The sequence below is a fragment of the Triplophysa rosa genome, unplaced genomic scaffold, assembly GCF_024868665.1.
Source record: "Triplophysa rosa unplaced genomic scaffold, Trosa_1v2 scaffold167_ERROPOS501511, whole genome shotgun sequence".
NCBI lineage: Eukaryota > Metazoa > Chordata > Actinopteri > Cypriniformes > Nemacheilidae > Triplophysa > Triplophysa rosa.
The window spans coordinates 43,610-58,685 of NW_026634168.1; the positions used below are offsets into that span (position 1 = coordinate 43,610).

Below are 15,076 nucleotides of genomic sequence, written 5' to 3' on the forward strand. Positions count from 1 at the left end.
GCTGTAAATTTCTTACTATGTGAGACAAAGTGTATTGTGAATCTTAAAAAGATACTTACCAGAGCAATGCTAGTCATCTCATTCTTCAGTATGGCCTTGACACTGATTTTGTTGTCTTCGCTGACATAGTCCAATTTAAACCGTGGATCCAAAGCTGTTGCTATGTCAAGCAGCTTCTGCGTGTGTGGATCACTATACTTTTCTTTAAGGTAATGCAGGATTTTTGACTTAATCGATCGAGCAAGTTCCGTATCATCTTCCTGCACTGCCATCATTGTCTCAAAAAGGTGGAGGACCGGCTTGACTGAGGAGACGCTAACATACTGCTCTCCTGAAAGAGCATCAGTAAAGTCTGCCAGTGGGGTGAGCGTCTTGTTGATCACTTCAAGAACTTCAATATCCTGCCAGGTTGGTGTCAGGTGTCTAGCCTTCCGGTCAGAGGAGAGAACATGTACAATCGCAGTTTGTTGTTCAAGCATTCTCTGGACCATAGCTTGTCGGGAGCCCCATCTTGTTGGGCACTCAGTTTTAAGCTGGTGTTCAGGCAGGTTGAGCTCCTTTTGGGCAACAGCAAGCTCCCTTTTCCGCTTCCAACTATGGCTGAAGCAGACCACAAGCTTTTTGCAAAGACCCACAGCACGGTCAATGCTTGAATCTTTCATTGCATTCTCTACAAATAAGAATAATCATTATTAGCTGCAGTAAATTGATGTAACATACATTTTCTTGCATTAAAATGTTAAATGGCAGTTAAATTGCAAGAACTGGACAACTATAAAGCAGGATAAACTTAACTGTGTGTGCACATACTTTACATTGTTTTTACAATTTTATCTAATTTAAGAAGTAATAAGTTAAAAAGACACAGATTAACATCTAGAAACATACAGTACAATCCATTTAAGTCACAATGGGTTCTATGACCTTGTATTTTAATAGTGGCTTCAGTCCTGAACAAATATTCAGCAGCTATATTGACACTTAAAGCTCAAAAAGACCACCCCATTTTCCCGATGTATTTCCAGAAATAAATAATATCGTCTTATATACAGAACAATACGAATTTATTAAAAAAAACTTGCATATATAAGGATACATTTTTCAGATTTAAATGAATATATGAAAATGTTACTGTCATGTTGTAATACACAGCTCACCTATAGCCAGATGTAGCCTATGGCCAAAACATTGAAGCCTTGTCCATTTGTTCAGGGAGGCCGCTTTAACAATGTTCGCTCCACTGTCTGTGGTGAGGCACACCATTTTTTTCTCCTCCAAACTCCAGGAGTTGAGACTCTCCTTTAGCCCCTGGGCCAGTTCCTCGCCAGTGTGATCAGCAGGGAAGAACGCTGTCTGTAGACAGCGGCTTTTCATGTTGAAGTCACTTGTTATGAAATGCACTGTCAGGCTTAAATACGGCTCCATAGTTCAGCTTGACCATAGGTCTGCTGTTGCCGCGAAATTCTGCATATCTTGCAGTTCTTTCTCGACTGTCATTCGACACTGGGTGTATAGATTTGGCAATGCAACAGATGAAAAATTGTTGCGAGAGGGCAGAGCGTAGCGCTTGTCAATAGTCTTTATCATTGCCTTTAATCCCTCGCTTGTAACTGTGTTGATTGGAGTCAAGTCTTTAGCAAGGTGATAAGCGATGGCGTTTGTTATATCTTTGTGCCGCTGGGAACCTAAAGGGTATGGCGATACACCGAGTAATGTCTGAGTTATGGACGTTTGTGTCGTCTGGCGGCTGGCATTTTTAGGTGTAGCTCCCTTGTCTCTCATGGCTAACTCGTACTGTATTTTGTGGTGACGTTTGAGGTGGTTGAATAGATTTGTGGTGCTACCCTGCGGTGCTGCGACGATGCCAAAGCACTGTTTACAAATGATGACGACTTGTGCATCGTCGTCAGGTTTAAACCCATAAAAGTTCCACACGGTGGAATACGATCCTTTTTTTTTCGGTTCTAATATTGATTCATTGTCGCCACCAGGATTTTCCACACTGGCGTCCATTTCCTCTTTCTGCCGCTCCAAATTTGCCGCTCCAAATCCACAAAGTAAGCTGACTGCAACTGTTAGGTCTGCCTACTTACACGTCATGTGAGTGATAGCGCATAATGCAGTAAATGAGCGAGGAGGGAAGGGATCGAGATTTGACTCATTTGCTATCTTTGGCCTGATTGGTGAGTTAACAGTGTTTTGTTTTAGACTGTGAGTGTGACCAATACGTGAGTGATCTAAATGCGGGAAATACACAGAAGTGAATCGCCGTCCTTAAGAAATTAGATCGCATTCATGTATGAATCGAGATCAATTTTTTTTTTCGATTAATCGAGCAGCCCTATATCAGAGGCACCAGATTCCTGAACCTTGCACGTCTTTCCTCTGAAAAGAATGACATTATGTTGTATGTTTTTCAGTACACTGCTGTTTGTTATACATTTGGTTTCATACCATGAACTAGGGCTGGGCGATATGGCAAAAAAGTAAACTCGATAGTTTTTTTCTATATTGATCGTTAACAATATTTATTTCAATGTATATTTAATAAAAAAAACTGTATTTAAAATAGATTATTTTAAATTTTTATTTTTAATAGATTATTTGATTATTAACAAAAGTTAACCTTTAACCAGTTAAAATTAAATTAATGCACTGTTGCAACACAGAGGATATTAGGCCATAAACAACATGTACCAGTTCATTCAGTCTCATTTTGACTCAATTGACTCGTTAAGTAAAAGGGAGTGTTCATTCAGTACATTCAACCAATGAAAGGGCTCCGTTACTGTGTACATTCGAACGCTATTGGCTCAGCACCTGCGCACATACATAACGCTGCAATAATGTCTTGCTCGAGTAGTGGGATTCATTCAATGCATTCAGTGAACCTTAGTCTTTCAAAAAGACATCTCACATAAACTGTAGTACATTTCTTTAATCATGCAAGCATCTTACATACAAGGCTCAATATTTTAATCTCACTTCATTACATCTCTAATCTGTACAGGGCAGCGCTGGTTTGTTTCATAAGCACCAGCTCATGTTAGCAGATATTGTAAACGATGGATATAAAAACGTTTGTGCTTGAGTTTCAAAGTAACTCGCTTGCAATTGCGCCTCAAGTTTGTTTTGTTTAACCGGCGATTGCGAAAAAAAAATAAGACACTTGATAAACCGCGTGATGACAACTCGAGGTTAGTTTCACCTTTGTTTCCGCTTCCAGTAATGTTTTCCTCCATGTTGAGTTTTCTTTGCCAAGTGCAGTATGAAATGGACTTTGTACTTTGACGCGATAAAAGCTGCACGCTGACTGACTGTTGTTGCGTTTATTTCTGCGTTCTGTTAGACTGTAAGATTAATCCATATCGAGTCAAAATGCCAATAGCTTATCATCGTTTTTGAAATACATTCCATCGCGATTCGATATGATATCGTTTATCGGCACAGCCCTACCATGAACTAATAAAGGGTTGAATGTCAGTGCAGCACTAAACACACCTGACATCAGGATATTCAAAAATGTGTCCCTCATAGGGACAGCTGATCTGCTCTGAGCAAATGCCTTGTAACTCTGGAAGTCAGTCAGAATATCCTCAGTGCGAATTCCCTCCCTACACAGAAGACCACTAAAGTGCTCTGTTAAGCCTTTGACATCATCTTGACCACTCTCCCCGAACTGCACACAAGCACTGAGGTCTGATTTCTCACATTTGGGCCAGCTAGATGGATCAAATGCTCTAAAACGGCTGATGGGACTGTCTCTTTCTAAGTCCTTCATACTCTCCTCTAAATGTGAGATGATGGCATCTGTTTGGACCATAAAAAAATCACTGACAGCTGACATTTTAATGCACAAATAAAGTGTACATAATTTACTTGCATAATGCTGTACTCAGCTTCTTACCTATCACCTTTGCTCGCTCTTCCTTCAAGGCTGGTGGTGATGTACCTGGAAAGTTCACTCCTTTGTATTTCCCATTCTTTCTTACTGCCTCATAAACACGACTCAAACACCTGCCCATTTCTGCTTTTAGGGCAGTCATGTTACAGAAGCATTTCTCAGTGCTCTCGATAGCTTGACAGATAGTGGATGCGTCTTTCTGGAACTCTGCTTAATTCTGCTAGTTGGTCCAGTGTGTCACACATGAAGTGTAGGAACAAGACATTGTTGATGTTACGCAGGTATTTGGTAACTTGCTTTGCCCGTCCTACAACTGTCGATGATGGTTTGGGGTTCCTTTCCATACTCATCAGGTCTTCAAAATGGGCCACAAAGATGGGGTGGCTGTCACATAAAATCTACAAAAAAGCAACAAACAACAACAACAAAGACTAAGGTCTACGTGCCTATTCTGATTTCCATAAAAAATTGACAGGCAAAGCTGGAAAGGATTCATCACTCACCTTTGTTGCACGATGCACACATGGCAGCCATAGAGCTCCGTGCAGGTTAGTTGGCTTGAGTACCTTCTCCTCAAGAGCCTCAGCGATTAGGTGGAGCTCTCTGAGGGCTTTGGGGGGTAGTGGTACTGCTCATATATCTGTCTCAAGGTGGTCTGAAGTTTCGTCATGTTGCAGTCTTCTTTAATTGCTTTCATAACACCAAGCTCCAAGCGATGAGCAACACAGTGAACTGATATAAGGTGAGGAATATCCTTCAAAAGTTGGGCTGACACACCATTCCTGCATCCTACATTGACAGCTGCTCGATCACTGCCAAATCCCACCAGCCTGGGCCTCCAGTCAGAAATTTCTGCTTCTTCAAATGCTTTGTGTGGAATCACAAAGAGACCATATCTTATAAATAAGTGAGAAAAACGATCCAGGCTAGTGACAGAGGCAGTTAAAATGGTACCTATATACCATTACCTGTGTAAATGGCTTGCAGAATTCCAGCAGCAGTTCCCTGTTTTACATCCTGAATAGAGAGGTAGGCATTAACTGGCCCATTTTCTCCCAGGAATCTGACATAGAGCAGCTCATTTTCGATTGTGCCTGCATCGGTTGCCCCATCAATCATAATGGAAAAATACTTGGTCTTCTTTAAAGTCCCCATTAGTTTTTCCCTCTCCATGTCATATATGATGCTTATGAATCTGTCAAAAAGGCAAACATATTTATTTTCTGATTGGAAAAATAGTAAATAGTTTATTACAGTTTGTGATAAAAGCATACACACCGAGCACAAGCTTTGTCAGAGTCATAGCAGTCTGCAAGTTTTCCACCTGTTATTTGGATGAGCTCATGAAGAGAGGGGAAGGTGGAAAGGTAGCTCCTCTTTTGCAATATAGTAGGCTGTGTACATCATGTTCTTCATTTTTTCAAACAAAGCATGCTCCATTTTTTGAACTCCTTGAACAACTGCTGGCGTTGGTGTGTTAGGTTCTTTTGCCCTCTGTGCAGCACTACAGTGCTGGTGGCATTTGCTTTTGTCATGGGAAAGACGTGTATCATGCCTCAATGCATCTGTCCCCTTGACTAATGAAGATGAGCTGTAAGAGAGGAACAATTTTTACTTTTTTACACTCTTCTCAAACATTCCACCTCATTCATCAGGTGTATACAAAAATGACACATGTAACTACTTTATGGAGATGCAGATTTCATTTTCCAACAGGACTTGGCACCTGCACACAGTGCCAAAGCTACCAGTACCTAGTTTAAGGACCATGGTATCCCTGTTCTTAATTGGCCAGCAAACTCGCCTGACCTTAACCCCATAGAAAATCTCTGGGGTATTGTGAAGAGGAAGATGCGATATGCCAGACCCAACAATGCAGAAGAGCTGAAGGCCACTATCAGAGCAACCTGGGCTCTCATAACACCTGAGCAGTGCCACAGACTGATCGACTCCATGCCACGCCGCATTGCTGCAGTAATTCAGGCAAAAGGAGCCCCAACTAAGTATTGAGTGCTGTACATGCTCATACTTTTCATGTTCATACTTTTCAGTTGGCCAAGATTTCTAAAAATCCTTTCTTTGTATTGGTCTTAAGTAATATTCTAATTTTCTGAGATACTGAATTTGGGATTTTCATTAGTTGTCAGTTATAATCATCAAATTAAAAGAAATAAACATTTGAAATATATCAGTCTGTGTGCAATGAATGAATATAATATACAAGTTTCACTTTTTGAATGGAATTAGTGAAATAAATCAACTTTTTGATGATATTCTAATTATATGACCAGCACCTGTATACTGTTTTTCTTGATCAATGTAGAATTGCATATTTTTATCTTTTATTGCCAGAGGTGGATAGTACTTAAGCATTTTTACTTTCAGGTACATTTTAAAATATCTGTACTTTATCAGAGTGTTTTTACTTACAAAAAATACTTCCCTACATTATAAAGCACATCATACTTTTTACTCCACTACATTTCATAAATATATGTTATTTTTAACCTTTTAATCCTTGAGTACATTAAAATCTACCACTTTCTTTTACTTAAGTATTTTTACTTGTAAAGATTTTTAAAATGTAATTAAGTACTGTATTAAAGGTAAACACCATATAAAAATGAATTTATAAATTCTACAAGAGTATGATATATGCTTTACAATATGGTCTCATAAAGTACAGATACTTAAAAAATGTTTAACAAATAAATTCTGTTTATTGCACAAAATTATCACTGTATAAAAGTCTCAAATGCAGAGTGGAACAGACTCACTCATGAGCATCCTGGACACAGAATGATGCGCTTAATACATTCGCTTCTACGTTATTTACAATCATGCGCGTTGGACGCAGAATGATGCGCTTAATGCACCCGTTTCACTCACGAGTTTCCCAGACTCATAATGAGATGCGTCCTTGTGATGATCCTTCTGATGTCGCGGGGATCTTTGCTCCTCAAGTTCAAAACAGTTATAACACAAAGAGAAGAGATATGTTACGTGTTTAACACATAGTGCATTGCATCCATCCAACAGTTGAAAAAAGTTTTATTGTGTATGAATGACGCACAACATAGACCACTTTTAAACAAAACCATAGACTATTATCTAGTGATTATGAATAATAATGAAAACATTGGAATGAGTAACGTCCTGACTGTTACCGGACACATGCATGCTGGATGGAGATTGACAGCACCAGTGGAGGTCAGAGTCTCTTAATTATGCTATATTGGTTTATTCCTCGCATAAAGCTATCGGAAATACATGACGTGGAATACAGTGCATGAAAACTTTTACGGTGGATTCCTGATAGTTAGTACTTTTTGACGCTTAAGAGTAACATGCACAGGGGTAACGCAACAGATCGGATTTGAATGAAACCCGTCAGTCCGATACCCGATCCAGCAAAAAATACCTGTATCGGCCCCAATTCCGATCCAGAGTATCGGATCGGTGCATCCCTACTTAAAACTAAATTTATTGGGTAGCTTTTATGTGACAAATGTGAGTATGTTGTCTTTATTTATATTTGTTTTGTATTATTATATGTATATTATGCGTTTAGTATAATTTCTTGTTTTTATTTCTGTTTGTTCTTTGTTTGCTTGTATTCTATTATATTTAGAATTTATGTTACCTGTATTCTATTTCTCATTATTTATGTAAAGCGCATTGAGATGCTACTTTTAAAGGCGCTATATAAAATAAAATGTATTATTATTATTAGCTGTTTCGGTTTTTGCCTAGCAACATGAAAAAACGCTGCGTGCTACTCTTTTCAAAAAAACAACTGAAAAAGCGCCTCGCATTTTCAAACAGTTCTGTGTGATCGCCCGCTAAGGCCACATCCACACGAAGCCAGAGGATTCCCTATCCAATCTTTATTCTTCATTCCATAAAAATTCTGTAAACACTGTGTCGTCTAAAGAAATAACTGCGTACACATGTAACCACTGAAATGTGAAAATGTTACATGCCAGACCAGTATGTGGCTCTGTAATTCTGCCACAGAGATGCAATAAAAATGAAGACAGATTGGCGGATGCACATAAACCTTATGCGTTGTCTGATAAGGCTCGAGACGTGGTGTGATGACATCATCGTTTCAGGAAATATACGTATTGGCTATACTTACGAAAATGCAAGGGTGTAGTTTTCAGATTTAGTCACTCTGAGACCCGGTTAAAAAAAATAGTGGTTTCAGGCTCCCAAAATACCGGATCCGTCTGGATGAAATGCCAATACTGTACAACATTTTTAAGAAAACAGCTAAACGTGTCCATATGGACGGGCTCTAATAAATGTAAATTTATTGTGCATTTTTATGGAAATTTATTTCAATACTCTTTTTTATTTGTTTTGAACTAGGTAGTGTCTGATGCTGCAGGACAAGGGGTCACCATTGCAGGAGACAAAACCTTCAACAACTGGAATTGGCCTAATGCTGTCATCTTTGCAGCTACAGTTATCACAACTATAGGTTAGAATGAGTTCCATTTTAGCAGCATAATAAGTCACTCAATGACATAAACCTTCTGGCTATTTTCTTATTTCCTTTAAAATCAAGTGTTGAAGTGTTATCACTAGCCAGGTACCATAAAAGAAAATGCTCTGTTTAAACCTGTAGAAATGGATAAATATTTTACTGCAAAAGAAAATCTAATTTTCTTTTTTGACAGGTTATGGAAATATTGCACCTAAAACACCTTCAGGGAGGGTGTTTTGTATTTTTTATGGTCTCTTTGGAGTGCCTCTGTGTTTAACCTGGATTAGTGAACTTGGGAAGTTTTTTGGGGGACGAGCTAAACACCTTGGACAATATCTCACAAAGAAAGGGATAACACTGGTAAGAAATAACCACATATTCTTGATTCAGTATGATATTATTAGAGATGGATTAAATTTTTTCTCTCTATTATTAATGCTCAAAATCAATGTAATCAATATTTCGCCAAATGGAAAATCTTGAAAATATAAAGTAAAAATATATGCTGACCTGCCTATCCATGTGCTCAGCACTCAGATTTCACTTTCTGTCTAGCCACTATCACGGTGCTATCTAGGGCAATTATGTCAGTAGTGTGGAAAGTTTTTGATGAGGTCATCAAATTTGCAGTGTTTGTTCAGCAAAGCACTTTTCCACAACAGGGTTTATATCACACTAATGTTTTTTTTAGTGTTGTAGATCATGCGCATTGACTCGCATGTTTTTTCCAAGTCAAGCTCAAATTCTCCTGTGAAATGCAACACTCTTTAAATACATTTGTAATTGATCAGCGGGTCTGTTTAGTAACAGTTCACAGTTTTCATGGTGTAGCTCATGGTGAACTGACCTAAAATAGCGTGTAGCAGGTGCAGGCACATCACTCCTGACATCACTAAAGCCCTTGTTTATTACTTTACATTATTTGAATAAATAGTAAAACAAAACCTGTTACATTTGATTGTTTCGTAAAACTGAATAAAAAAATGCTTTTCGATTTTCAACCAAGTGCATGCTGAATGTTTGGTTTTGCCCAGAAATTTATTTTGGGGGCATCATTAATAACAGCTTTTCACGGTGTAATAAGGATTTTTTTTATTCCTAATGTATTCTTTTTTTGTTTTTGGCTTTTTACAGCGGAAAACACAATTTACCTGCACAGCTATCTTTCTTTTATGGGGTGTGCTGGTCCATTTGGTAATTCCTCCATTTGTTTTTATGACCCAAGAAGGTTGGACCTACATCGAGGGCCTGTACTTTTCTTTTGTTACTTTGACAACAATTGGTTTTGGTGATCTTGTAGCTGGTAAGTGTCTGAATTAATAAATCTACAAGCTATCTAGATCATTTAAAGGGGTCATATTGGATGGCTAAAATGAACATTATTGTGTGTATTTGGTGTAATAGTGTTTTTACACGGATTAAGGTTAAAAAACACATTAGTTTTCACATACCGTACATTACTGTTGCTTCTCTGTGCACCGCCTTTATGAAATGCCTAGATTTTTAACAAAGCTCATCGTTGTGAAAAGCGCTGTGTGCTCTGATTGGCCAGCTTCTGAGTGCGTTGTGAAAAGCGCTGTGTGCTCTGATTGGCCAGCTTCCCAGTGCGTTGTGAAAAGCGCTGTGTGCTCTGATTGGCCAGCTACCCAGTGCGTTGTGAAAAGCGCTGTGTGCTCTGATTGGCCAGCTTCCCAGTGCGTTGTGAAAAGCGCTGTGTGCTCTGATTGGCCAGCTTCCCAGTGCGTTGTGAAAAGCGCTGTGTGCTCTGATTGGCCGAATACCTCAAGCATGTGGTGGAAATGTATGTCCCTTACCATATTCGGAACATCAGCCCTCAAAGCATATTGACAGCTGATAATGTCACTGATACCGTGTGATTTCAAGCCTGAATATGATCCAGAAAATGAGGTGAAAGAGGGAAAGAAGGAGAGAGAGAGAGGGAGGGAGCTGCCAGTCACGCCTGACATACATCAAACAGTGATAAATAAACAATAAGTCATATAACTATATTAAAATTGCACATAGGCTATGCGAGATGTATTCCGTATTTATCGATCATGTATAAGATTTTAAATTGTATCTAAAACACAAAATTAATATATAGAGTTTTTAATTTCCTATCGTGTCACGTACCACAGCCTTACCAACATTTGGAGTAATGTTAAAAAAATATGAAATGCCACCGATTAATAGTTATTAAGTAATCAATTAATTTGTAGAGGGAGGTAAAAATGTCAATTTTCACCTGAAATTTGGAAAGGAGAGGGGAGAGGGGGAGAGAGACAGATTGTCATAAGAATCTAAGTAGTTTAAAAGCTAGCTAGTTTTTTTTTAATAGTATGGCAGATGGCATAACAAAGTCAAACACACTGAGAAGACACCAGAAGGAGAAAAAAGGAGCTAGATGAGCTGGATAAGGAATTTAAGAAAAAGGCTTCTGACAAATATGATGTACCTATTTGAGATATATCTGTTTTGATTCTTTTGAGCAAAAATTGGGACATCTGTTTAACGTGTGTTAAATGCTCTTTGTTCTGCTGTATACAAATGGTATTCTTTTTTCTTTGTTCAGGTCTTCAAAAGGACTTTAAAATTTGATTTTACAAAGTGTGCAGCAACCCTGTTTGTGCAAGAGAAAATGTTTGATTCCATAAAAAGAGTGGTACAGTGAAATGTTCAGACTTTGCATATTGCAGTCTTTAAACGCTTTGAACATGCAGTCAAGCCAGTTGCTGTCTGACGCGGCATAGAACGCACATTTAAATCAAAAAGAGTTTTTGTTGTTTTTAAAAAAAAAAATTTTTTTAACTTACTGGGTTCTTATTTTTCACGTTTTCTGGGTTGCTAGATGCACCGGGGACCCGATTATAGCACTTAAACACAGAAAAAGTGCGGTTTTCATCTGATGTCTCCATTAAGTGGTCAGCATTAACTTAACTGAGGCTTATTCTCACATAACATTTGTAAAATTCTATTAGAGCTTTTAAAGTCAACCACTTTATTTCCCTAAATTGTTTGAGATAAAATTCTTTATTAATAAATTCTACTTACAATATTTTTATTTACAGGTGTCATGTTTGTGATTTTTCATGTGTAATAGCCTATAACCACCTCTGATCATGAAATCGAAACAGACTCACGATTTTACGACAATAGGCCTACTTTTATTTATTCACATACAGTGTTGGGCAAGTTACTCTGGAAATATAATTAAATTACTGATTACTGATTACTCCATTTAAAAGTAATCAAGTTACTGGTCTGATTACTTTATTTCAAAAGTAATTAATTACACTACTTGTTACATTACTCGTTACATTACTAGCCCTCAAAAACACAAAATAACCTCTTTAGCCTTCTCAAGACTAAACTTTATTGGCAAGTGCATACTCTACTCTATCTCGTCTTTAATTATTTTAACACGTTATTTCTGCTTATTCCATACTAAAGCCTGTCATAAATAATAATAATAATTAAACTCTGTGACATTTTAACTTAAAACATTTTTTTCATATGTTAACTAGTAATTCTAAACCTGCATACTCCATAATGTAAAAAGTCTCTCCTTAGTTTCTTATAACTTGTATATCTTAACTAGTGCTTCTGCATATTTATATGATGATTTCTTCGTCATTTAATAAATATAACAGCGTTAGAGCAGCAAAAACTAGTCTGACAAAACATAACATGTTGCTAATAGCAGCCTGGAACTCGACAGTAGAAGTTTATTCATTGCTCTCCGTGCCCGGTTACGTTACTTTCTCTAGAAATTTAACCGTGCTGTACTGCCCTTTCAGGTTGTTTTTCGCGGGAGAGAGGGTTTTGCTTACCTCCTCATGACCGACAACGCACAACGATGTTCTTGCCTTTGACAAAAATAAAATCAAAATAATGATTGTATTTCCAGCTACAGAACGCATACGTTTCTCTCTCCATGCTGAGTTTGTTTTCGCTGGTTATACCAAAGATTGTCTTGTGATAGGGAGATGTATGGGTCCCTAATACTTACAATTGGAGCATAAAGGCTAACATCGATCACGAGAAGCACCATATCCGGTGTCTAGTCTCCTTGCCTGCGTTACGCGTGGTGATAGCATTGGCCGTTACAAGTTTTTAACTTAAGGTGGTAGGCTTTCCATGAAGTGGCTTTGGTAGTACTTTCCGCGCAGGCGCGTTTCAGTTTGGTGACGTCGCGTGTTCAACAAGCAGGCATCCAGACTTTGAAAAAGCTATTTCTCTTTTTACAATTTAAATGATGAAATGATACAATGGCAAAGATGTAACGCAGCTTTAACGTATAGTTACCTGGGCTTGGAACTATAATCTGATTACTATTTTAGGAATTATAACGCGTTAAATTACTCTGTTACCAAAAAAGGAATCAAACTACAGTTTATTAGTAACGCGTTACTGCTCAACACTTCACATAAATGTCGACATTTGAGGGATTTTATCGACAAATGGCATTTCCATCAGCTATATCGCTAAACATTTTGAAGCGCTTTATTTATTATTGAAGCGCTTTTATTTGTGACAATGTGTAGTAAAGTAGGCCTACATATATAATAATTTAGTTCTGAGTTACTTTTGAGTTTAGAGCTAGCTAATTCAATTTAATTGAATTGTTATTTAAAAATAAGGTCTGGAAAATGAAGGCCAGTGGCAAAATTACAGCTTTTTGCAAAGAGGGCAACAAAGGAGGATTGTGAAGGGTGACAGGTTATATTTGTGTCAGATCATTTCATAGCCAATATATAACTTGAAAGAAGTTCATTATGGTCAAGGTCATTATGATTACTATAAAAACGGGTGTGACCAAAAGAAAGTGAGTTGCACCAGTGCGACCAGTGGGAAAAAATGAGTCTAGAGCCCTGTAGATCCTTGCTAACGGCGCAAAATGATAGATCTCATTATACTATATTAATTAAAAATATTGCATGCATACAACAGTTTGACGGCACAAATGTGTAGATAAATCAGAAAAAACATCAGTGTGTCTTTAAAACCCTTTTAAGGAACTAGGGATTCCGCCACGAATTTCAGCCCAGCATTAAATTGGTAGTGAGGGTTTGTTTAACTGTTAAGTTATTTTTGAGAAATAATAATAGAAAGAGTGTGCGTGTGAATGAAAGAGAGAGACTGTTTAAGGCAACTCACCAAGAACGTGTTAATCCCATTTCACTGCGGCACTTTACATTGTCCCCATTGTGAGCCTGTCAGCTTCTTCAAACGTGGTAACTCGCAAGTTTCTACGACATTCTCACTTTGAGTTATGAGCCGTCAAAGTTTGTCGCAATGTTAAGTCTATGGGAAATTAGGTGGTTTTGAGAGTCCGGTTTTTGAAAACCAGAATCCGGATCAGTTAGAAAAGATATAGCAACTCAAGTCAGACCAGTTTGAAGGTTTGTGGAAAGTTTGGTGTATGTAGTTTGAAAGCTCTAGGAGGAGTAGCAGTCAGAAATTTTGGGGATCAGAAGAAGAAGAAGAAGAAGAAAGATATGTACATTTTCTGAAGAAAATGTGAGTGATGCTTTGTGGCAAACCACGGAACTGGGCACTAGAGTGATAACACATTAAGCCACGAATGAATCTAACCAATCCCCATGTCTCTACGATGTTCTGATGCAGAGATATACATATTGCTAAACTGTTGCTAGGCTAATATGTTTGGTTGCTATGGGCGTGGCTTGGCATCTCCACTTGATAATACTCTAACCTATGAGTGAAGCAAACCAACCCCCAAAAAAAATGATGTTCTGATGCAGAGATATAGGCGTTGCTAAATGGTTGCTAGGCTAACCTGTTTGGTTGCTATGGGCGTGGCTTGGCATCTGCAATTGATAATACTCTAACCCAATGGTTCCCAACCTGGGGTCCGCGACCCCCTTAGGGGGGCGCCAGAGTTCACATGAGGGGCGAGGGAGCTGACATTCTTTGAGGTTAAATAAAGCTGCATTAATGTTCCACTAATCATTTTAAATAAAAATATTTTTGTATGTTTTAAAAAAATCACATGCTTACAATGCCAATATAATGCAGTCAAAATGAGTTATATCTTGTATAAAATAATTATTTCAATTTTTCCGGCTCCATCGGCAGACATTCACAAGGGGATTCGCGGTAGCCGGAAGCACTGTCATTGGCTGTTCTCGCTATGAGACTCACATGTCCTCTGTGAGGCGTCAACGTTTGTGTTAACATAAAAATCAAAAGAAAAATAGCAGAGAAACGTAAATGCGGTGATTCTTCGTCAGAAATAAAGGAAAAAGTTTAGATGCCATGACAAAACCTACGTAAATTTAGGTTTTATTGAAGGACAAGACAAGTCTCGGCCAGAATGTGTGTTCTGTGGTGAAAAATTGGTAAACGACAGCATGAAACCAAGCAAAATGAAAAGACACCTTGTAGGCTACTGTCAATTACTGCTTATTTTTACATCTCTTTATGCAAGTACAGCAATGTTAATGTTTAACAGTTCTTTCATAACGTTCAGTATGATGAAAATAGACTGAAATAAACTAATAATTTATTTGAGTATTCAAGTAAAAATGTCATTAAAATCTTTTATATTACTCATATTTAACCATTTCATTTAATTTATTATTCAATTATTTAATTTAATTTATTTATATTTACTATCTATATATGTGTGTTTGAGTAGCAATTATGTGTGTATACAC

At 37.8% G+C, this 15,076-nt stretch overlaps 1 protein-coding gene and 1 long non-coding RNA gene across 2 annotated transcripts in view; one reads left to right on the forward strand and one right to left on the reverse strand.

Moving 5' to 3' along the window:
• Positions 1–11,808, forward strand: part of LOC130549735 (potassium channel subfamily K member 5-like) — a 38,327-nt gene extending 26,519 nt beyond the window's left edge. Inside the window, exons 2-5 of the mRNA XM_057327044.1 lie at positions 8,279–8,390; positions 8,590–8,756; positions 9,531–9,699; positions 10,969–11,808. Coding sequence (XP_057183027.1) covers positions 8,279–8,390; positions 8,590–8,756; positions 9,531–9,699; positions 10,969–10,994 — 474 coding nt within the window. The 3' untranslated portion in view covers positions 10,995–11,808. The remainder of the gene's footprint in view (positions 1–8,278; positions 8,391–8,589; positions 8,757–9,530; positions 9,700–10,968) is intronic.
• Positions 2,747–5,504, reverse strand: LOC130549736 (uncharacterized). Its single transcript, XR_008962260.1, has 5 exons — positions 5,183–5,504; positions 4,873–5,099; positions 4,408–4,771; positions 3,908–4,302; positions 2,747–3,810 (listed from the first exon to the last, which is right to left on the reverse strand). It is a non-coding gene; the product is annotated as an uncharacterized LOC130549736 (long non-coding RNA).
• Positions 11,809–15,076: the final 3,268 nt, after the last annotated feature.